Raw genomic sequence first — 24,761 nt, forward strand, 5'->3', positions numbered from 1 at the left:
CCACCCCCACCCCCACCCCCCAGTCACCCTCTCTCTCTATCTCTGCTTTCCTTATCCCTCCTTATTCCACATTCCTCTTACCGGACATAACCCCGGCGGTCACAGTGGACGTTATGGGGGCTTTCCTCTCACTGACACGCGCCAGGAAGGAGAAGAGCAGGCCATCCCGAGCCATGGCAAAGATGATACGGGGTAGGGGAAACATGGAACCCAACAGACTGGGGCGGAGTGGGGAGGAAAACATCAGATTGGGACGACAGTTGTAGGCGTAGGGCGGAGGAGCAAGAGGAAAGGAAGAATTGGTCAGAGGTCAGTAAGCGAGAAAAAGGGAAGAATTAGTGAAAGGAGATGGATACGGTTGGTAAGATAGGAGTTATGGGATAGCGGACAGGAGAACGTGGAATGGGATATCAGGCTGGCTGTACTGTAGAGCAGCAGGAGGCATAATGTTGGTCCAAGGACATTCTCATGCCAGCATGCAAAACTTCTCTCCCTTAAATAGCAAATATGGTGCTCCATGCTGTTATTCTCCATTCCAATGTAAAATCTTAGGTTACTTCACCATGCAGTTTAATTCGGTATTAATATTCTTCCTCTCATCACTAAGATGCAAGCAGAAAATATCCCTCAAGTCTCCTAAGGTTCATTAGAAATAATATCTAGTGACTGACCCATGCTAGATGAATGACAAAGTAGAGATACAATAACGTGGACTGCCTCAGCTAACTAAAAACAGACCTGGACAGTTAGTGATGACCTTTTCATGCCCGTCTGCTGATTTCTGGCAGGTTTCTTCAATACACACTTAAGAGATTTTGCAACTGATAGGCCAGAACATTTGCAGCCCTGCAGCATGAAAAGAAGCCTCAGTGTACATGGATGCAGTTTAACACATGCGTGTTAGTGTCTCACCTGCCCCTATGCCAGAGGTGAGGGTTGCAATTAGCGGGGTTTTGGTGCGGGGGCTGATCTCGGCCATGAACTTGAAAAGCAGCCCATCGTCGGCCATAGCCCAGATCACGCGGGGCATAGGGAACATAGCACCCAGCAGGCTACCGGGGAGGAAGGAAGACCAGCACATATAGTTTCCACACTTACAGCCACAGGGATGCCGTGAAACATACATGAGTACAGACTGTGTACATACATTACATTTACACATTTACGCAACATAATATATACAGTTAATGACATATAGGGTAAGAATAATAGTGGCATGCAGGAACATGTTCAATATTAAGGCACACATCTGCTCCCAGCCATTAACCTGACCTCAAATATACTGTGCACACGTTTTTGAATTAAGAATGGAAATAATTCATAATCATGCATTATAATGATCTATCAAAGCAAAATTCATGTACAAAATAAAGTACAATAATACCGACATTATAAAACTATTAAAAACTGATTGTTAGTAAAAAAAAACTAACAAAAAAACAAAAATTAAAAATTAAAAATTAAAAATTAGTAAAAAAAAGTTGTGGTGGCCTTCGGTGACATGTTATATAATCACATACATACACTGATGGTACCATGTATCCTCAGCAGTGCTCTTATTTTTAGTCAAGGGATCAAATGCCGTCTGAGGTTAAATATACACTCTTGTAACGTGCACACACACACACACACACTGAGAGAGAGAGAGAGAGCGAGAACTAGTGTAAATGGGCATGCATTTGAAACTAACGGCAAACCGGTGCAGGAGTGTGCAAGTTGCTTACCTCGTAGACAGAGCACAAAGAGAGCCTACAGCTACAGCATATTTGGCTCCCCCCCAGCCCACGTATTTAAAGGCTACAGGCAGAGGGCTGTTGCTGTCCAGCAGGTAGTATGGCATCATGAGGGTGAGGGCAGCAGACACACCGAAGTACGCCACGAAGCAGATGAGCAGCGAGGACACGATGCCGATAGGGATGGCTCTCTGGGGGTTCTTCACCTCTTCACCTAGACGGAGGCATAGAGAGACACAGTGAAAAGAAGCAATAACAATGCAATTTATTATTTTCATTGATTTATTTATTATTCATTATTTATTACTTCACCAGCTGCTGACATTTGTCTTTAAAACTTCTGTTGTCATATCAGTCTAGCATCCCTCCCCCAGCTGCTCCGCCACTGTTTGTTGGTAACTAACTATCATAACCACATTTTAATGCAAGGACTGAGCAGACTCTGAAATGCACACAGCCTTCACTCCTTTATGGCTGCACTGGCAGACTTCCAGGAAACATGGAAACCTGAGCAAACAGATGTATTTAAGAAACATTCCGCATGGTATTTTGCAACAAATTGAACAAGGAGCTTATTTTCCCTGCGCACCCACAAGACTGAAACACCCAACTATTCGGCTGTAGGCGATTATGCAACAGCGCTCCTGAGGCGAACATTCAGGTCTTGTTCTGCGGTGAAATCACATCGGGATGATGGAGTGTGTATAACCCTGTCTGGATCCTCTCCTACACCACTGACGGCTACTGATTGGCCTATTGTTGGAAGGTCAGGGGTCACAAGCATAACAGTGGTAACAGTTGTATATGTGTGTGTGGGTGTGTGGACGGGGGAGGGGATAATAGCTTCAAGACAACTTAACTGTAGGTAGCCAAAACACACACCGACATGTGTGTGTGTGTGCATGTATGTGTGTGTGTGTGTCTGTGTGTGTGACAGACACGCTCCCACAAGCCAAACTCAAGCAATCATTCAGGGTTAACTTCACGCTAGCCAATCAAATTTCAGGAAAAAGAGGGGTGGGAAAAGCTCGGGGGCCGGAGAGCAGGCAAGCTGGAAGAAATTTGTAAACGCTCCTTTTTTTTCTTTTCCTTTTTTTGTTTTTACAACCCAGAGGCCGTGAAGTGATTAAACCGGACTACCTGCATGAAGACACACACCTATTCACAGGTGTAGATCTGCACAAAAAAAAAAAAAAAGAAGCTCACATCACATCTTGATTTATGCCCCTGACCCGCGTCACTGCGCCTGGCATTCTGCCAAGAGCAGAACTGGGCCAAATGTACTAAAGTACATCTTTTCTCTGTGCTCTGGCCCTCTTATGTAATACTCCTGGCTGTTTAGACAAGCAATTGAAATGGTCCCAACTCCAGATCCAGTTACTACCCCCCCCCCCCCCAACTGGAACTGAAACGTACCCATGAGGCAGTGGAAGGGATTTTAGAAGTGGAACAAGAGGAGAATGCGGCCAGCAGAGTGAGCGGTTTCCTGGTTTAATCCAGCACTGACCTGTGGTGGCGATGCAGTCAAATCCGACAAAGGCATAGAAACAGGTTGCAGCCCCTGACAGGACGCCTGTAAATCCAAATGGCATGAAGCCGCCCACTCCTAAACGTTCTCGTGTTGGCAGGACCTCTGTCAGACTGCAGAGCAGAGGTGAAATATGAATAAAAACAGCAGAAACCGACCTGTACTGGATGAATTTGTTCCCCAAAATTATAAAAAACAAAAAAACAAAAGCAGTTTTCAGTGAGATCTGTGGATTATCTGAGTAACTGAGACACTGAAAAATATAGTATCCGAAATACCATTGGATAGAACATCTTTGATATGAGAAAGCGTGTATGTCTACATGCTTACTTGAGGCTTGAGTTACTGGTATGATTGGCATGTAGGATCTCCTCAGGGTCTAGCTGCCAGTTCTTCAAAGTACCCTTGACCAGCCCTGAGACCACCATGAACAAGAGGACGAGGATGTTGATACATGTAAAAACCTTGTTCACCATCGCTGACTCTTTGACCCCAAATGCCAGCAGACCTTAGAAAGAGAGAAGACGTAGGAAGGAAGAAAGAAATGAGAAAAAAGTTTGTTCGGAGGGAGAGACACAGAGGTACAGGACCCCATGGCATAAATGAAACTTGTCACACAGGTTTTTCACTCTTATTTGTCAACTAATTGTTTACAGTGAATATCTGCCCCTGCAGCAACTGCTACAAGGGTCAAAAGCTTAAGGGTGAGGCGCTGCTTACCGGCGAAGATAAATATGCTCAATGAGAAGCAAACATGATAACACAAGAGCGAGGGACAGTGAGAAAGGGGGGGGGGGGGGGGGGGGGGGGGGGGGGGGGGGGGGGGGGGGGTTCTTACCTGTGAGGGTGATTATGATGACAACAGCAAACATGTCAGGGTACTCTGCCAGCACGCCCGGTGCATTCATGGACATGTACTCCCTGCAGAACTGCTCTATGCGCTTCCCTACCAACTCGTCGAAGGTGGCGCTCCACGCGCGGGCCACACTGGAGGTGCCTGAGATGGAGAGAGGGAAGCAGAGGGACATCTCTCAGTGTCTTTCCCCTGTTTTGAGATGCAGTACTTGACGACTTTTAATCTCCTATAAATCGAATCTAAAGACAAGTAATTGCCTGTAACTACAAAAGTGACGAAAAGGAGACGACAAAGTAGGAAACGCTGCGTTGCCGTACCAATGATATAGGAGAGGATGAGGTTCCATCCGGTGATGAAGGCCCAGAGCTCCCCTACAGTCACATAGGAGTAAAGATAAGCTGAGCCTGTCTTGGGAACACGGGCTCCAAACTCAGCATAGCACAGACCAGCCAACACTGAGGCTAAGGCTGCTATCAGGAAAGACAGCACAATGGCAGGACCTGGGTGGAGTGGGGGGGTTGGGGGGTTAAAGAGAATCAAATGATAAGAAGATTTGTCCCAGATGACATCTTTGAATGATTTACTGTAATGTTAACTTACCAGAATTCTCTCGTGCAACAGCCCCGGCTAGCACGTAGACGCCAGCGCCCAGAGTGCTTCCCACGCCCAGGGCCACCAGGTCAAAAGTGTTGAGACATCGAGACAGACGAGAGTCCTCTGTGTTACAGTTCACCACCTTCACCCTCAGCAACTGCTTCCCGAAACCCAGAAGCTTCTCCAGCGCCATGGATCACAGTCCGGCCACAGGCGAGGAAGGGGAGGGAGGAAGGGGGGGGAGGGGGAGCCGGTCAACCGGGATTCAGAGGTCACAGGGGAGAGGGCGAGAGGTCACATACACCCTAATGGGAGGCAAAGGACGGAGCAGATGAAGGACAGTAATTCAGCAAAGTACGTTTCTCACACTTGGAGCTGAATGGAAAAAAAAAAAAAAAAGAATCCAACACAGATATATGATAAAAGCAACCTGCATGATGCTGCATGTAAGTATAAACACGGGTGGCACAGTGGTACAAGTGTTACAGTTCGGGAAAGGGGTTCACTTGAGCTTGTAAAACTTGATGTAAGTAGAACACGGTTTCCTGGGACGTTACATAACGCAACCCAAATCCACAATGTGTGACTGCTAGCCAAAAAAACGGGGGCCTATAGGGATAATCCATCTTATTGCTGGATACGTTGCCGACATATGTTACATAATGCAGCGCAACTCACAGGAGAGGAGGCAAAGCCCTTCAACAGACTGTTCGACACGGAGAGAATCAGAACTCAGGACAAAGAAACACAGTCTTGAATCATCACACTGAGTTACTCCTACGCATTGCAGAAGAAGCAAGACCAACACTGCTATTTACGTTTCTTTGTTACATAGAACAAACAAGGATATACCACTGTTTACAGCGCTCAGAGTAAACACAATTAAAAGAAAGCAAATAAGATACTTAATGGAAGAAACTAGACAGAAGGAGAATCTACACTTATTCCAAATATAATATTTTTCTGCACTAATTAAAAAGGAGGATTGGGTTTAAAATCTTGAAGCCGACAGATTTAACAAAGAACGCTCCAAATTGAAGCTGCAGATGCCGAGACTACCTGACTTTTAGCCCCTTGTATGGGTCAAGCTCCGAAACCACTGGATCCTACAATTCCAAAAACGCAACTGACAACATCTTGCATTAGATCCTCGCTGCACCCTTCTTTTAAACCCCTCAGCATCCTATCCCATTAGGACCCGGCCCTTACTGCAGCCCTTACATGTCATCATGCCTTACTTCATGTGTAAAATTGGTGTAGTCACCCTCAACTGTTACTGTTGGACTTAACTACACACATATACACAGACTCATATTAAAATTTGATGGTCTGTGATCATAAAAAAAAAAAAAAAAACAGCAAAGTTTGAAACCAGACTGTCTACTCTCTGGAGGCGAAACCCAGCTGTAAGTCTTCTTTCCAAAGTTTTTTCTCTGGGTCAGTAGCCTGTCCAACATCTTATACACATTCCCCAGTGCTGAGCTCACATACTGAGAGGTAATATTTGATATTCGGAAGGAGAAAAAAAATATGAAGGACAGATGGAGGGAAGGAAAAGGGAAAAAAAGAGGGGAGGGGGTGTAAACATTGTAAGTTAAGTGGTGGTGGTCTGGCAGATGTCCTGTGGTATGTCCCATGGAAGAAAGACCAGGAGTGACGTGCAGTAGCATAACACCGCCATCCATTTCTAGATAATGGCTTCTCTCCAGAGCCCATTGACATGAGCACACAAATCAAAGGTCGTGTGGCGAGTGCAACAGTCATGTCACGTCTGATGGAAACTTCCACACAAGGGTAAGCCAAGGTGATGACCTTTTTATTCTTTCCAGAAAAAACATTCAGGCACAAATATTGTACAACTTTCCAACCTGGCCTAATACAGCACGTATGAAAAAAAGTACACTTGTTGTAAAATGACCAACTATTATACTCATATACAAACAAAGCCTATATTTTGATCTATAAGTAAAATAAATGCCGAGTCAATTAATCAAATAGTCAATTTTGATAGTCAGATCATCATTATAGTCTTTTTTTTAAGCAAAAATGCCAAACAATGTGAAGATTTTATGCTTTTCTTTGTCGTATATGATAACAAACTGAATATATTTGGGTTTTGCACTAATGGCTGGACAAAATGAGAAATTTAAAGACGTCACCTTGAAATGTGGTAAATTATAAAGGCTTTTTTTCCCGTAATTTTTTAAAATATTTTATGGATAAAATTGTTTACTGATTAAACAGGAAAATAAACATCAGATTAATTGATGATGAAAGTAATCCTCTCAGGCTGTTTGAATAGGCAGTAAGAGGCAGTGATGGGTGGAGGAAGCCATGTGGCAATGTTGTCGTATTATGATCATGTCTTTCTGGACTTCTGCATTTCCTCAGTTATTCTCCTCTCTTGTTAAACTGAAACACGAAAGCTTTCCGAAGCTTCGGACGTTACACTTTACAGAGATTGCGATTATTGAACCAAACCGAAATTGGAAGTGAATGAGACGAGTGAGGGTGATTGTGAAAAGAGAGGGGGACACGCCCCCACCAATGCACAGTGGAAATTACCCCATATGGTGAAGGGTTCCCTTATTGTATCCCACTGTGGAACTGCCTACAACATTATGTTTCTTTAATACAGATCTCATACAAGATTATATTTGTTAGCACAGGTTTTTTTTTAAATTGTGTTTTGTTACACTATATTTTACCGACAAGAGGGGGGGGGCGGGGGGGCAAATTGCTGACCGGCCCAGAGAATTCATGGATGTATGGATGCCTCTATAGGACATTATCATACCCTAATCAAAATTCCAAATAAAATTCATCACCATTGTATTTACACATTATATATAAACCACACTGAACGCACTCAGTTAATGTCAGCGCATGATTATGAAATGCAGACATAAGCAAAACTATTGCCTGAGAAAATTTAGAGAAAATGTTTTTAAGTCATCTGTTAACAAAAAAATAAAAAATAAATAAAAAACGCAAACAATAAAAAGCCGCTCCTCAAATAATCCATGAAATTACTGGACTGAACCAGCAGCAATTTATATTATCATTCATCCCAAATAAAACAAAATAAGATGATTATTACAACAGTTCGTGTGCCACATTACTGTAAAGAAAAGCTGAGGGTGAAAATGCCATTCGAACAGCCCTGGGTAAACATAAAGCGCCTATAGGAACGAAGACACACATGCACACACATAAACACAGAAGGCAGTAGCCTGTGTGAGCCACATGACCCCTCCCTGACCTGGGTACGCAGGTTATGCAACTGCCTAGTCAAAACCGTCTCCTGTCAATACAATTCATCAGACCGATTGATGACACCTTAAATGGAAGGAAATCTGACAATTCAAAACAATCTTCTGCGTATGAAACAGGGAAACATACAGAAATAAACATTGTTCATATTGCATGCAATGTCAACGCTTTCAGATCAATGTCAAAATGGCATTAACCTCTTCCCACGTGGCGGAGTAAGAAAACATACAAAGTACTTACTTGAAAGCACCTACAGATACGATTCGCCTGTTAATCTGAGCATAAAGTTTGAAAGACCGATGACAGATACAGGGATTATTTGTTAACTATCCTTCAAGCTGCTGTGAAGAGTGAGAGCGTTCCACGGCCGCCGTTCTGAAATAGAGTCTGGAGGAATCACATGGCTCGGCTATTCCAAGCAGCACATGCACATGCACACACACGCGCACACACACACACACACACACACACAAGCACGGGCAAACTGTAGCAGTAGCTGGTTGGTGGTGAAAACCTTGATACATACTTTTTTTTTACGGTTAAAAACTCTGGATGCTCTTGGACTCTTATGTCACCAATGGACTACAGTTGCACAGTCACAGAAGAACGCAGTTTATGTGTGAAAGCGGCAGCTTCTTGGAACAGAAATGTACCACGGCAAGATCTGACAAGTGGTGGTAACTGTTGGCTGCATCCACATAAGCCTTTGGGTTAGGTGTCACTCATGCACACAAGCGCATACGTGCATGCTTTATCTGAATTCACTCTGATGAAACGTTTATTTACACAGGAATAAATACCAAGAAGAAGAAGAAGTTACAAAAGAAAACGTGTTCTACACTAACACACGTACAGGAGCCGGTGTCAGTTTAAAAGTGACTTGGCTGAGTACGGTAGTTGAGATGTGACGAAAGAAGAGGCAGTGCCCATCAAATGGGGAGGGAGTGGGTGAACAGGAAAGGGGGGTGTGATCCTTCAGCACCAATGAAAGTAGGCCATGAAAATGACACTGCTTGACATTTACACTTCTCAGTATTACTACACAATAACTGCAGTAAATTGCTGAAGTGCATCACCACAAAGCAGAACAAACACTAGCAGGGAATATACAGGATTTGAAAAAAACTGAAACAAACAAACACCCTATCTTGTTGCTACAGTCAAACTACTCTTGCTGAAGTTTTTTTTTTTTTTTTTTCTCCCTGTTGAGCATTTCTTCTGAACATACCTGATGGCAGAGGTCATGGAAAGCCACACAGGACAACTGTCAGATGAGACAATGTTTCTTACTTTCACTGACACAACATGACCTTACACTGCTTTAGGAACGATACGCAGTGAGGATATAAAAACACACACTCATGCCTAGATCTGCAAGCCCGCGCAGTATCTTCAGGTGCACACATATACACACATTACAATGCACACAAGCATTGCTTTCTACCTCTGGCTCTTTCACTGAATTGCACTGCACAATGTTCAAGGAATGGAAAAAATATAATGCACGTTGTCCTATGTTTTGTTTGCTGGTGAAGTCTTGCTATTCTGGAGTCATTCAGGTCAACTGCCCAAATGCACACACTCACCGTGGGCGTTTTGCTCATTGAGCTAGCGGGTGGGTTCAATGAGGAGAAAGAACGGCATGCAACAGCGGAGTGTTGACCGCTGCTTGTTGACATTCCCCATCTGTTCCCATCCCACACATCTTTGCGCACACGTGACCCCATTCAACTCTGCGAGGTGGACACACCGCTTTATAAGAAAGCTGATCTGATTAGCCGTCTGATTGCTTGTTATGTCTGCGACAAAGTCACCTTGAGCTCGCAGTGCGTGTGGATTTCAATAATGTGTGTCAGTCAGTCAGTTGGTCAGTCAAGTCGGTCAGGAGCAGGCACAGTCATGAGGCTGCACCACCTCTGTGGACAGAAAACTACAACGGATATGAGTGATGCAGTGGGTGACAAGGTTTGACGAATGTGGCAGGTCGTAATTCTTCCTAACTGAGGAAAAAGAAAGCATATTTAAGCATCATTATATTTATCATTATCATGCTGGCAGCCAAGTTTGGACCATAAAAACTTCATTCTTTATAGTCAAACTTATAACAAAAACAAAGAAGTTTTGAAAGGGTGCAAATGAGAAGGCGTCATCCACCTGTTTGGACAGACACCAATGCTACTCTCTCATCCTCCTCTTGGACACAGGCCAGAGAAATAATCACATATTTTAGGAAACAGAAGATTTACCCTTCACCTGCATTTAGTCCAACTACAGAGATGGTTTGCCTTTTTTTTTTTTTTTTTAAAGTCAGGAACCAGCCTTCATGAACTGTTTTCAGACAAAAAAAAAAAAAACAATGGTGCAAAAAGACATTTTGAGCAAAACTGTTTGGGGACCTACAAGTGTAAATGAAAGAAGGCAAAATTTCACTGATATCTCTGTTTAACACTAGACTCTCGTTGCTGATTATTGGTTGATAATTCGGGCGGACTAACGGTCAGCACTTAGTGAAGAAGTCATCCAGGATATTCAGAACAAACGGTGTCAGTCTGAACATGTTAGTAATCCAGTTTTCAGAGTTTTTAACCAACAATATATTGACACAGTAGTTAAAATAGTTTTTCTCCACACCTGATGCCCCTAATAGAATCTTTACATTTATCTTGTAGTAAAATAGAACTGCAAACGGCAATAAAATTGTGTGTATTTCATCATACCATATTTGTACATTTGTATTCTGATATTGAGTTTTGTATTGTGATAATTCACAGTGCGAGTCACTTTGTATGTTTGACAGTTACAAAGCTGCATCACTTCTCACTGAATACCAAGTTCATTCCTCAGAATCTAAAGCTGTTTCTATTCCAGCAACTAATCACTTCTGTAACCATGAATACGCATTGTTTGTGTGTATATTACTATTATCCAACATTGTCATAAGCCCCTGATCCAAGTTTTGTACACACTGCTTCTATTTACCGCAGCAAAGGTCACTTACATTTTGCACAGTGCCATGACAGGTTAAAGTCACAAACCACCACTGGCAACTTGTTTAAGTTTTCAGTGTGAGCACAAACAGAAGCAGGACACTCTTTAAAATACAGGTTTATGTGGATGCTGCTGAGCCTTATAGCTAACAAGTCATTTAGCCCAGAGGAAATATGAAGCCCGAGAATGCTGAGGCCGTCCCCAGAACCTCAGTGAACCTGGAAAGCTTCCATACACACACAGCCCTCTGTGCATTGGTGTAGGCTTCATATGCAACATGGCACTCAGCAACTTGCCTGCTTAGTGACCCACTTTCAGACCGGCTAAAGTTAGACCAACTAGAACTGGTCTGAACTGTTGCCATCAAAATCTAAAAGGTCATCTCTTTTCACTGAGTCATTCCTAACTGACAGTTTCATTTAGAATAAGATAACGCTCTTAAGTATTAAGCAATTAAAAAAAATAAAAAATAAAATCTCTTTTAATCAAATTATTAAAAAGATCACACTTTTACAATAAAAAAAAGGATGTCACTTATTTCCAGCTGTTGTTGCTGATGCCGAATTCAGAGAGAGTGAGAATCTCATTAGGTTGAGACAGGTTGAGTCAAACCTCCATGCAACTATCCATCAAACTGGATCAGTGTGTTGCTTTTATGATGTTTTACACTGTTCATGTCGATTGTATGTTTCTAGTTTTTGCCTCTCTCATAGGTTTAGATATTACATCTGTAATTTACCACCGATTCTTCAGATGCTCTTTTACTTGATCTGATGATTTTAAGCCTCGGCGTGTTTAACTTTCCATTATGGTTCTGTTCAGTGAGTGAATACTTGCTCCACCTCTTCTGATTTGCTGCTTGTCTTGTATGTCAGTATCTGCTCTGTGCGGCCACTTGCTGCTTTCACTCCAGTCCAGACTTCCCCACCACCCCTACAAGGGTGCAAATCTGTCAGTGCTGGTTTAAGACCAGTCTTGAATCGAGGACGGTGGCATCCCTTGCCACCACCATCTCCACATGCATCGCCGGACCTCTGGACAGGCTGCACTGTTGCTCCTGGCACAGCCGGATCCAGCCTGAACACACTGCAGGAATCACCCCTCTCACGTTACACGATCATGGTTACAGACAATGCATTCTTAGTAGTAGTCCCTAAATATGGACTCACCCAACTTAACTGTGAAGTACTGAGGTGCAAGATGCAGGAAAGGGAAATTATGTCATTTACATTTGGTTCTTCTGCGCCGTTTGAAGCCGCACGCTGAACTGCAGGAAAACTGCAATGCGCGGTATAAAAGCGGTTAAAATGGGGTCCAAGCGAGACGTGCATGTGGTTTACAGCGTGGGTGCCTTAAGTTTCAGTGCGTATTCAGGCATGCACTCAGAATTACGCACAGAAACACGTTTCACGTATTAGCTCTCTAACTGATGTGTGGACCCTGAAAACCATCTAACCCAAGGAAGTGATACTGTAAAGTTCACACACACACACACACATACACACACACACCGCACCACCATGTGCATGCATGTGACTACGGTAGAGTAATAGTAGGTCTTTACCTTGTAAAAACCCCGCGGGAGCGCATGAAGCAGTGAGCCAAGACAGCGAGCTTCCTTGTGAGGTCTTAAAAAAAAACAACAACAAACAAACAAAAAAACAGCAAACTGCAGAAAACAAAACTGCGTCCACACACGGTGATCGGCAAAGTTATGTGTATTTCTTTACAGGTGGTAAGGAAGAATTTAAGATTCCGGGTTTCTCTGTAAAGCGCGGTGAAATGGAGGAGGGGATACAGAGGCAAACAAGCAGCCCCGCCCGCTCATTACTATTTACAGTTGTGCAATAGCTCGAGGCTGCATGTAGTGACCAACTGCCAGAAGTGGCTTCTGGCTTAAGTCAATAACAAAGTACTCACGACTGTTACTTCACATTGAAAGTGTCATGTGGAGTTTTGATCATCAGGCAGGTAAGCAAAAAAGAACTGGAGAGCTTTAACAAAGAACCCAGAGTTGGTGTGTAGCTGCTTCAGTGAAGCTTTCTTTGTGGTCACAAGCCGTAAAATTAGTGACAATGATTCTATTTCATCCTACGGAGCGACTCAAAACGTAATGATCCTTAAATTGAAGCACATTGGAAATAATAGTAATGGGTTGTTCCTTTTAGATGACACAATCTCATTAGCTGCAGTTCTCACATGAAATGTAAATGAAAACTTAACATCAATCTTTCGAATGAATATTTTATTCACAGGCAAACAATACTAAAACAAAATTCTTACAAATGTGACTCTGGTGTGGTCATGAGGGCAGTCTGTACTGTAGGGATGAAGTGGGGATCAAAGATATGACCATCAAGTCAACTGTAACTCTTTGTGTGCAATTTCTACCTTTTGGCCACCTACCAGGATTTTTTGGGTTTTTTTTTTTTGGCACATACGTTAAAGAGTATGTGAGTTAAGCGGTTTTTACAGATAGTCGGGTTGAGTATAGTGTCAATGGAGAACAGTAATCCATGTCAACAAATGTTTACTCCTAATAAATTATGCATTTAAAATATTGCCAGCTCAAAGCATTACTGAGTAGTTGTTTTGAGCTGACAATACAAGGCCTCATTTCAGCATGAGTCATGTGTTGCTAGGTGTATGGGCACACCTTTCTATACATTATTCACAATATTTACAACAAGGGTTTTTTTTGTTTGTTTTTTTACCTTCTGTTTTCAAGGTCAAGGTAAAAAGTGTTGAGTTTTATTCCAAATCCATTTACACGTGCTGAATACAACAGAAGTTAAATGAAAGGCTGCTGCTGTTATGTCTCCTATGACTTGGCTTCCAAAAGTGGTTTGATATCTTTAATGCCATGCTCCGCTGCCAAAGTGATGATGTGGTCCAGGCCATTCATGTGACCCAACATCTTCACGAGTTCTTTCACCTGATCCCTGTTGGCAGATATGGGTTACATTAGGAAGCAATGTGGAGACATACCCAAAGCATCACAACACATTTGTCATCCTACTCAATGCACCTTCGATGGTATTCTAGCATAGGGAGGTGTAAATGAATTCAACGTCCCCAATCTGACAAACTCTCTAAAGCTGTAGATACAGAACCGAGTAGAGCCTCTTACTTTGCACTGCGGCGTTCCACATCCGAGCCGCCAACACTGCTGCGGTGCAATGAGTTTGCCAGGTGGGTGAGGTAGCGACAGAATGGCTCCAACTGAGGCAACGTCTGCTGGCCCTTCAGCCCAGAGAACCACTGCACTGGCAAACACTCCACCACCTGAAGAAAAGGTACAAGGAGAGATAAACGCTGACGCTGTTGTCACCCCGGTCAGTGAGTCATGAGTGGCCAAAGCTGACCAGCTCAGCAGGAGTGATTGTCAAGTTAAGGCTGCCAGCTATGAAAAAAAAAAGAAAAAAAAAAAAAGGGGGGCACCGTGAAGTGGAGAGAAGCAGGTCACACTGACCTGGGCTGAGAGGATGTTGTCATAAAATATAAGCACCTCTCATCAAGCTGTCAAATCCAGGAGAGGAGCCAGTTTCCATTACCCAGTTGACCACAAAAAAAATCATCTCTATTTTTAGACATGGCAGGGACATCATGTACTATTAAATACAGTAAGGTGTCTCTGGAATCATTTTAAAACCTACAAAAAACAGACGTGTAATTACAGAGTGGGTCTCGGAAAAGTGAAGCTTATTTTAAAAATCTGAATTTTCTTCTTATCTCAGATTAAACCTGTGAACCTTTTTGGGAAGAGAGTCCACATACAATCGCACCATTTGCTGCATTAGTGATGGTGTGTATCCTGAAATACCAGACAGCATCATCTCTGGAGTTGAAATAGTTCTCATGGAAGCCAAAGAAATGAAACCGTTGACTTAATCAGGTATCAAATACTTGTGTCAACAGTGTGGGGTGCTTAATTTAAAATAAAATTGATTTAAAAAAAGCACTTATGCAACCTGCTTCACCGTTACAAATTGTAATTAAACAAGAATCTCCCTCAGTACCCATCCTCCAGGCCAGAGCCCTGGTAAAGGGAATTAAGTACAGAAACTGAGTAATTGCTAAAAAAGGAATTCATAGTGTCTTGCTCTAGTACATCATGCAGCAGACCATGGAGTCAAAACATCTGACAAAAGAGAACCCTGTGGCCAATCTCCTCTGTACCTGCTTGTAATAATGTGGTTCTCTTTCCACAGAGTTATCACTGAACTGAAATGTACAATATTCTTATTGTCGTAAACATGCAAATGGAAGGTGGAGACATGGCGATGGGTGTGTCATGGCTCCTTCTTTTCTTTTCACATGGCTTGTCATGTGAGGAAAGAAAGCAGTGTCAACTTTTATAATGTAACAGGATGAACATTTGCCATAGTATTTTGTTAAACACGCAGGAAAATACACAGAGTGAAAAGTTGGTTCTGTTGGAGTTTTCTTCCTGTTAAAAGGATGTTTTTTCATTCCCACTGTCACTAAGTGCTGCTCATTGTGGGGACTGCTGGGTTTCTCTCTATAACATTGTAAGGGCTTGACCTTACGCTGTAAAGGGCCATGAGATAATGTACATTATGATTTGGTGCTATACAAAAAAAAAATGAATTGAAAGTCAACCCATCCCTTTCTATATAGACTGAAATATGACAAACTGACTTAATTCATATCCAAAGATGTGGACTTTAAGGAAGGAAACTTGGATGTGTCGACTTCTTTCAGTAAAATAAACATCTCCTTTGCCCACTATATTTGCCCTGGGAAAGTGAACTTATCTTACAACATGAAACAAGCAAATTACTGATTTTTCACGCATTAATTTAAAAATAAGTTATTAATTGACAGACAAACTGATTCATATCTTTCATTCAAAACAAATTAATCTGAACAAGCCTCTGGATACACAAACACCTCTGTGTGTGTGTGTGTGTGTGCTTACACCCGAAACATGAAATGGCAACAAAATAGCGTGCATCTCCTACCTTCTGGCACTTCTGAACATTGTCCTCCGCTGTATCTGTGGTCTGAAGCGCAGAGAGGATATATCTGTTCAGAGTGCTGTCCAAAGCCAGGTCCTTCAGACAGGAACTGGACAAGATGCCGTCCCACTGCAGGATGTCGCCCAGCAGCTACGCAAAGAGGGAGAACAAGAGCAACACAACAACGCACTGCGTCAATATCAGAGTAGTTTTATTAGCTGCCATAGATGTAAATGTTACAATCAGTGGTTACAACACAGACTATATTAAGTACACGACTTAATGTAGGTATGGTAAATCCATCCCAACAGTTTTTTGTTGCGTTTATCTCTCTTAAAACTTGACAGATACACTTCCATCAAACAGATGCACCTCAATATGCAAACCTATGAATTTTCTTGGTTTACCCTTTTAATCATTCAGATTAGATTCGGAAGAGAACTGTGAGTGTGCACATACCTTCACACAGGACCAAAACTGCCTCTGGTAGAATAAGTACGGACCGCTATTCTTGTTCTCCAACACACTGAATAGAAACAAAAACACACTTTTAAATCACTTATCAAGCGTCATCATACAGATTGAATATGAATAAATAAAAAACTGCACTAACTCCGATGTTAACAATTGCGTAACTTACTTTTTGGGGTAGAGTGGAAGGAAGACATCTTCATCCAGGGTCCGCCTGGTTCTTAAGACAATAGTTTTCAAAAGCTCCTGATGGAGAAAACAAGGAAATCAAGATGACAATAATTCTACCAAAAGAGCCAAAACCGCTCTTGTACAGATGAAGTATTATATGTGTATTGAGGTAGGTAAGAGACTGGACAGTACCTGTGTGTATCGGTTGTCCCCTTGCAGCACAGTGGGGTAACCTTTCATTAGTCTGTGAACGAAGCCCACCAGCCTGGCTGTTTGACTGCTCGACAGCGGGTCCCACACTTGCTCTGTCAACACTGACACACACACACACACACAACACCACCACACACACACACACACACACACACACACACACACACACACACACACACACACACACACACACACACACACACACACACACACAAATTCATAAACACACATGACTTATTTTGCACTGGCCTGCATTGTTTTCACTAAGGTAATCTTTCTGGGTGTGCTAGGCGCTGCTGTGCAGGTTTTTTCTACCTGTCAGTTTGGACAGGATGACCTTCTCCACAATAGCAGGCAGCAAAATGATATCCCCATCTCCACTCTGCAACGTGCTGTGCTCCTCAAAGCCGTAAAACAACAGCGACTCGAACCAGAGCATGTATTCGAAGTTTGCACACTGTGCCTGCACAGGGAAGACAAAACAGATTTCAGAATTTCCCATTTCAAAAAAGGAAAAATGTTACACTGAAGGCACACATACTGTATATGTCATACCTCGAGAGGGTTCCATGTAATCAGCTGTAGGCGGACTAAAGGGTTAAAGAGTTTGGGTAGACAGAGGCCAATGTAAGCATCTCTGTAGCAGTCGGCATAGTCCCGTCTCCACACTTCAAAATGGGATTTGATGCAGTCAAGAGAATGAAAGTCTTCCACCACGTCTTCAAATACTTTCTTACATTCCCTGACGATACGATCTGGATGGGATGAAAGACAGGAGCTTCAGAATGTTTCATGCGTTATGTCTACATATTTCCCAGTTCTCCTCAGTATGGTCAATACTGTAATTTAATGACGAACCTCTCTCCATGTTGAAGCTGGTGATGTCAGTAGACGTTTCCTCATCGTCAGATGATAAGCCTTCTTTATGCTCAGCCCTCTTTCCATTCTGCTCTCGAGCTTGTCGCCGCCGAGTTCTGCAAACCAGCAATCACAAAGGCAGACAATTAAAACCATTTTATTCTTCTCTAAACTTTATTCGTGATAAACCACTTCACAAACTGAGCTACATTCAGGGCTGTAAAGCAGAGAAATAAAAACACAGAGAGCTAAGCTCAGATGTGAGTTTTTGGCATTTCGTGGTCTGACACAAGTACAAACACAGTCAGCTGAGAGCATAGAGCGGATACCTTTAGCCTGGAAACAAGTCACAAAAGAATTCATCTGACAAATCCTGGAAACATGTCTTTTAAATACAAATGAGCTTCATACCGTCGTGCTTCTCTTTCTGCTATCCTCCTCTGACGACTGTGCTCTTGGTATGCTGCACGGTCTCGACCAAATGAGTCTAAATTAGGAGCCATGACAGCTTTATCTGCAAGAGACAGGAGCCATTTTAGAACCAGTAATGAAAAGTAGAGACAACCCATAACCTATTTCTTATTCTGGGCACTAAACATCTCTGAACTCTCAACATAAAGAGATTTCAGTTTTTGAATAATCCAAATGTTTAACAATAAATTGGATGAGATAGGTAAGTGGTAAAAGGACTGTTTTCAGCTTACGTTCAAATATTTACCGAAACCTCCTTATCTACTGTATTAGGCATCACCAGTAACAAGACATCATATTTGTTACAAATGATTTTAGTATCATTCTGTGTCTAGTCACCTACCTGTCTGCAACTTTCTACATGTTACAGTGAAAGTGACAGATGACAAGTCACTCATGTTTTTGTCATCTTTACTTAGTGACTCATTGCTTGCGCTGAGTTACACCCAGCTGACTCTGAGACTCAGCCATTAAAGAGCAGCCAAAACAGCTCCTCTAATAAAACATCTCCCATGTACATACATGCTCACGCACTCAAAAATCACACCTCAATTAGCCGTAATCACACTAATGAGGGAAACAAAACAGAGGTAGTGGGGAAACAAGAATGTGAACAACACACACACGCACACTCACTCACATACAGAGAACTAACGAGGCCGTTCAAATAAATCATAAAAACCTTCAAGATGGACTGACTTGAAAGGCTTGCAAACTCCGACGATTCATCTTTAATATCATCCTGTCTTCTCTGGACAAGTCGTGAGGCCCGTTGCCTTAGTAACTGGTGCATGGCAGCCTCCAGCTCCAGGACAGCAGGCACCTGAAAGATATGATGCCTTCTGTGACCTCTGACCCAAACAAAAGTGGGGCTCCGAGTCACAGGGATGTCTTGCAGGAGCATGATGGACAATAAAATACTGGAACCAAAAATGTCACTAGTGTCAGGTGAAAAGCTGGTAACTCTAAAATATCTATTTCCATGAAGTAAAGCTTGAACACTCATGACCAGCCAAACCAAGTTAAATGGCTAGTTAAAAGCCTGAAGGCAACAGATTAAAATCACAAAAATGCAGTTAAAAGGTTTTTACCCAACACTGACAATTTACAGTTCCAGTCATGATGTTTACGCTGTAATAATGGTCTCCATACTAAGGCATACTGATAATGGTTGGTTAGTGTCCCGTTTCCATCACAATGTTCTGTGCACTCAGTCACCTAACAGGGTTAAAACGGACATTAGTGTGGTTGAGGAAAGACATGCTGGCAGCTGGCAGGCCAGTTCTCTCTTCATTCATTCCATGTAGCTGCTGCTCTGCTGCTGCAGGATCAAGACCACGTTATTCTGTTCAGACATGCGTTTACTATGTAGCTATAGGAGCACGAAAACATAGTTTGTGTCAGAGGCATAATTTCATTATGTATTAACAAACTGAACTCATCCTCTTTTACAGACCTAACACTTGTGTACATACTGGGTTCTCTTAAAGCACCAACTCATTGTACAATAACTTTGTTTATTCATTGTTGGAGGGTGTATAAATGAGTTGTGTTCAAGAAACTAACAGTGTTAAACAACCTGATTCATTATGAACTAAGAGTATTTTCCATTTACAAAAGCATCTTGCTAGTAGCTAGATAGTAGATCAAAGTTATATTTCTGACTAAAATTAGAGCAGTTGAGAAGCAACTGCTCTAATTTACACAGAGAGTGCTCCAAGTAACTAATTTGCAGTCACAACGGCTTGTCAGCACTGAGTGATAAAAATTGTTCCTAAAAAAATAAGTACAAAACAACATAAAGAAGCTTTTTATGATTCTCAATTAACGCTTCAAAATACAGATGTTCATTAGATTCTATCTTTTCAGAATCCACAATAAGCGGTCAGAGCTCACACAGACACAAAACAGAAAACAGCTAATCAGACAGCAGATAAATTCTCCCTTACCTTTTCACTGAAACACTCAAGCAAGTCTCCAACATACCCTCGCATCTCTTGCAAGAATTTATATTGATCTGCATTGTCATTGGATGAGCCCTCCAGCTGCTGTATGGTGCTCTCAGAGGCAGCTAGGTCGTCTTCAATCTGTTTGTAGCGCTTGGCGTTTGCGTTGTGGCCTGCATGCATTTGGCTGAGTCTACAGACACATGACACAGGGGAAAGACAGTAAGAAAGGATGACTTAGATGGGGCTGAGGAAAAACAAAGCTTCTCTATTTTTAATGACTGACATTTAGTGTGCAGAAAATAATTGTTTGAGAGTGCACCCATCAAATTGACACATCATGCAAACTGATTAACAGGAGACAAGCTAAAATAATGCGCTCGAGCTGAACAGGAGTTGTAATAAGGGGGACTAATGTAGCCCCCCCTCCAGACCCTTTCATTTCCTCTCTGTCACTTAGATTCTGTGGACAGCTTTGCTGGGTCTTCAGGACCACAGCACACAGAGATGGCAGCAGCTGAGCTGAAGACTGACATTAGATGTTGCTGCAGTCTTCCACTGAACCTACCTATCCTGCAGGCGTTTCTTTACCAGATCAATGGATACCGGGGTTAGATCACTAATAGGGGCCCCGTAGTGAACAGAGCCATTGTCTGCTCGGCCAGTTGGCTTGCCAGTCGGCGGGGCCACAGTACTGTAGGTGAAAGGCATGCTGTAGGAAGAGCCATAGGGCTGGGTCTCGTAGCTGTTCTGGTAGTAGACGGTGTTGTCCTCTGGCTGGTTGCTCTGGACCTGGTCATTAGAAACAACAAACACATAATGCTTTTACTACGACAACTCAAGAACACAAGATATTCAGTTTACATCCACAAACAACAGAAAAGAGCAGCAGAAAATAATCTTCACTTTTGAGAAGCTGGAACAAGCAAATGTTTGGCATTTTTGCTTGACAAACAAGGATTTTCAGTCAATCGACCAATTGTTTGATTGACAAATGGTATCAGAACCACAACTCATAATAATGATAATCTGTCAGACTTAAATGTCAGATTTTTATAAAGTAATATACCAATAACCACAAAATGAAACAATAAGAAAATTTGAGGAAAACATAAATCATCCATTGACAAAAGAGCTTAATATTTTACAGCTGTTAAGGAGATTTTGAGCAGTTTACCTGGGGTATGCTGATTCCTTTCCTAATCTGCTCCTGCTCCCAACGGCTCACCTCCTCATCCTGACCTGTATCCAGGGCCTCATCATCACTACCCTCGATACCTGCAAGTGTGAAGCGTGTCTTAGAGACAAGTGATAACAGTACTGATCAATGGATAGTCAGCGCACCATAGTCGTACGGTACCTATCTCCTCAGCTATCTTTTGTCTCTGGCTTTTGTTCCTGACTCCACTGAAGCGGATCCTCTTCTCTTCCTCGTCTTCATCATCGCTGGCATCTTGGTCTTCCCGTACGAGACGTTTCTTGGGAGCTTCTGTCTCCACCAGTGGAGCTTCACCCCCCAGTTCTCTAGCCATTTGCCGCCGCTTTCTGGCAGCATGGATGAATGCCGCATCTGGGATTTCCCCTAGAATAAAAGAGAAACAGGTCTTGAACCAAGTACTTGTGTAGTTTTGTGTACAAATACCAATACGTCTTTCAGGTAATTCTAAAATCAGTAGGAGAATACAGTCTAAAAAGTATTATGACAACCAAACTAACAGATTTTTCCTGCTAAATAAATAGAATAATAATATAATAATAAATAACACACTAGAGGAGTATGTAAGTTATCAATAACATCAGGAGCTGGACCTTTCATTACAAAAGTGAGTGTTAGACCAGCAGTTAAATTTGAGAGTGTGTACGATACCTGGTTTTAGGCTGCCGAGGGAGGAGAGGGTGTTGAAATTTGCTCCAGCGTTGTTGCTTTTGGACACTTGACCTTGTGCCTGGCCACCTTGGCCCCTTGCCTCTTCCTCCTGCTCATCCGCACTGTCCACCTCCATTTCTTCCTCCCCCTGCTCACTACCTGCTCTGCTAGTGACTTCCTCTTTGATTGCAACAGGAAGCTGAAGTGGTGCATCTGGGAAAACAGGATAGAGACACAGATGAGTATATCCCAGGCTTTCAGTGTGGGATTTCGGGTATTGCGCATAATTTCACTGATGCTCGCAAACATAGCACTTACATTGCGGGAGATACCCACACACATTTACAGCTATGTGTAATAACGTTCAGTTAATGTTTGCACAGACCGACTTCCGCCCTGGACAACACACTGCAGCATCTCTCGCTAACATGTACAGATAGGTTTCAATGACATTATCTTGAGGGCACGGAAACACTGGCTAAAACATAAATCTACATCATCTGAAGTGGGATGTGATTTGTCAACATTAACAAATTTAATCAACAGGCTCCTCAGACAAGTAACGGTAACATCACTAAGGTGACGCAGCAGTCCAATGACAAGTTTCAGGCTAACTGGCTCGGAATATATCTGTGGCTTGGGCTAAAGGAGCCTTGAAAAGAAAGTGCGAGGCAGATTCAGCAAAGACTGTGATGTCATGTCAATGTGGATTCAGTACACAAAACAGGATTAATACTAAATTCATACATTCACTGTGTAATACAAAGCTCACCCTCATCAATCTTCATTTTTGTTAACAAAGTGCTTTCCATTAACGTATGTCTCCATCTCCAAAAACATATGACATTTGACTCTCAAGGTTTTGAGCACTTAGGGCATTGATTGAACATATTTTAACAACTTATGAGACAAATGTTGCAGTTTCAAAGTCAGCTAGGCAAGTTAAAGTATTATTGGTTGGTAATGTGACAGCAGATATAACACGTGATGTATCATGAACACTGTGCTGTTTCCCACCTGATTTGATTTCCTGCTTGACACATCCAGATTTCTCCAAATCCTCCTTGTATTCCTTCTTCAGCTGTTTCACAATCTTCTTGCTGTGGTTTGATTTCTTCACTCTGAACACCTCGGATCCCTCTGTTTACAAACATGTCATGATGTGAAAGTGAGTGGAGAGTCAAGTTAACCATGCACATCATTAACTAAGTGAAGTTGGTATTCATATGAATGATTATCGGTTAGGTAAAGTGCTTATCTATAATGCTTTATGCAATTGTTAACACGGGTTCCGTATCCTCAGCGGAAATAAACGGTAACGTTAATACTTAAACCCGACATCACAACACGTTTTCTTCAGCTAAGATTAGTTAGCTAGCTGGCTTAGCATCGGTTTACCATGTTACCTTCGTCATCGTTGAAACTCAGCAAACTGGCTTTCGTGGGTCCAGGTACCGCAGCTGTCTCTTTGATTTTCTTTTCTCTCTTGACAGCTCTTACACTGTTAGGGTTACCCTGAAAGCCGTTGCTGTGATAGTTCTCCGTGCTGCTAGGTGCACCGGCAAGGCTGTTATTGGAGGTCTCCATAAACGGGATTTCCTCCACGACAGGCCCGAACGATGTCGGCGCCAGCGGGGGCAGCTGACTCTCCTCCTGCTCGTCCTCGTCGGACTCATTCCTCCGTCGAAAGTTAGCTCGTTTCGCCTTTTTAAACATTATGTTTCTCCGTTAAATGCATCAGTCTATGGTCAATCGCAGGACACCTTAAAACTGTAGTTGGAGCCAAAATAAATTATCCTCACACCGCAGGTCAGCCATTTTCTGTCTGATATTGTGTTTCTTCTTCGTCTTGAATGTGAACGTGAAGCCGAGTAAAGTACATGCGTCACAGGCACATTACCGCCCTCAACTGGTCAAAGATAGAACAGCTGCGCATATTGGTCGTGCAAAAACAATTAGTTACTTTACATGTAAGAATAAATAATCAAACAAATGAATAATAGGAAAACACAAGCTAAAAGAGTAATAAAGTTATGTATTATATCTACATGAATTGTGACATTATTAGTTTGAATAAGAGGCCAAGTTGGAAAATCTGCTGGTTTGTTAGATATTCCTGTTCATAAGACGTTTTCCAAAGCCTGTAATACAAATATTATGTTGTCTGTATGCTTATGTTTATTATTAGTTTTATTTATTTATTTATAAATTTACATATAAATGAACCGCATTACTTTCTTAAGGCAAAAGAAAGTAGTACTTCATGCTCATGAGAGCATTGGCTGGTGCAATTACAGAAAGGACATGATTCAACTCTCTGTTTTGTTTGCCTGATTATTCTCACTTCATCCAAATTGCATTTAACCTATCTGCTGTGTCCTGAGTCTGTATTTCATTCCAAGCTATTTCAGTCATTCCGACAATTCATAACACTGCCATGACTTTATTTCTATGAACCTTCATAACTCTACCTTTGTACACATGGTCAAGGGAAGTATTAATGATACTGACTGTTATAACATGTAGGGCTGACTTTGACAGCCATGGTCAAATCAACCCAAAAAAACAGTTTTCAGTGAAGCAGTTGCACTCTAACACATTCAACCACATGACTCATTTGTGTTTGTTCATGAAGGCTGCCATGACAGGCTACACATGTCCTCTAGTTTAATATCAGATTGCCAGGACAGACATATCCAGGGTTGTGCCAACTTTGCACTGAAAGTGAAAATGAATGACAACCTGATCAACTGAATGACTCTTGACAAAACATCTATAAAACACTCTTAAGTATTTGCCTATGGTGTTAA

At 42.3% G+C, this 24,761-nt stretch overlaps 2 protein-coding genes across 4 annotated transcripts in view; both read right to left on the reverse strand.

Annotated features, from left to right (window-relative positions):
• The window catches only part of LOC111234330 (high affinity cationic amino acid transporter 1-like), a 15,083-nt gene extending 2,499 nt beyond the window's left edge, over window positions 1–12,584 (reverse strand). The window contains exons 1-8 of one of the 3 annotated variants that reach the window (XM_022762346.1): window positions 12,537–12,584; window positions 4,718–5,016; window positions 4,435–4,617; window positions 4,100–4,258; window positions 3,592–3,769; window positions 3,241–3,374; window positions 1,725–1,947; window positions 913–1,052 (exon numbers count right to left, since the gene is read on the reverse strand). In XM_022762346.1, the coding sequence (XP_022618067.1) occupies window positions 913–1,052; window positions 1,725–1,947; window positions 3,241–3,374; window positions 3,592–3,769; window positions 4,100–4,258; window positions 4,435–4,617; window positions 4,718–4,904 (1,204 nt within the window). In that variant the 5' untranslated portion in view covers window positions 4,905–5,016; window positions 12,537–12,584. Of the gene's footprint in view, window positions 1–81; window positions 219–912; window positions 1,053–1,724; window positions 1,948–3,240; window positions 3,375–3,591; window positions 3,770–4,099; window positions 4,259–4,434; window positions 4,618–4,717; window positions 5,017–8,224; window positions 8,307–12,536 lie in introns of those variants that run through there. The other 2 variants (XM_022762347.1, XM_022762345.1) reach the window with 2 other exon arrangements.
• A 644-nt stretch (window positions 12,585–13,228) lies between these two features.
• Window positions 13,229–23,779, reverse strand: paxbp1 (PAX3 and PAX7 binding protein 1). The gene is made up of 18 exons (XM_022762785.1): window positions 23,358–23,779; window positions 22,969–23,091; window positions 21,952–22,164; window positions 21,445–21,666; window positions 21,262–21,362; window positions 20,653–20,876; window positions 20,088–20,277; window positions 18,838–18,961; window positions 18,079–18,181; window positions 17,668–17,783; window positions 17,365–17,564; window positions 17,125–17,272; window positions 16,789–16,910; window positions 16,595–16,671; window positions 16,414–16,480; window positions 15,958–16,104; window positions 14,103–14,257; window positions 13,229–13,914 (listed from the first exon to the last, which is right to left on the reverse strand). Exons 1-18 carry the CDS (start codon window positions 23,665–23,667, stop codon window positions 13,794–13,796), a joined length of 2,763 nt encoding a protein of 920 aa, XP_022618506.1. The 5' UTR covers window positions 23,668–23,779; the 3' UTR covers window positions 13,229–13,793.
• Window positions 23,780–24,761: the final 982 nt, after the last annotated feature.

Source organism: Seriola dumerili, unplaced genomic scaffold (genome assembly GCF_002260705.1).
Source record: "Seriola dumerili isolate Sdu_G_001 unplaced genomic scaffold, Sdu_1.0 BDQW01000449.1, whole genome shotgun sequence".
Taxonomy (NCBI): domain Eukaryota; kingdom Metazoa; phylum Chordata; class Actinopteri; order Carangiformes; family Carangidae; genus Seriola; species Seriola dumerili.

Coding starts and splice junctions, on each gene's coding strand:
- paxbp1 (XM_022762785.1), bottom strand. CDS start 23,667: ATGTTTAAAAAGGCGAAACGAGCTAACTTTCGACGGAGGAATGAGTCC. Junction 21,363..21,444: donor AAAGATAGCTGAGGAGATAG/GTACCGTACGAC, acceptor TCACACTTGCAG/GTATCGAGGGTAGTGATGAT. Junction 17,784..18,078: donor GCAGAAAGAGAAGCACGACG/GTATGAAGCTCA, acceptor GCTGGTTTGCAG/AACTCGGCGGCGACAAGCTC.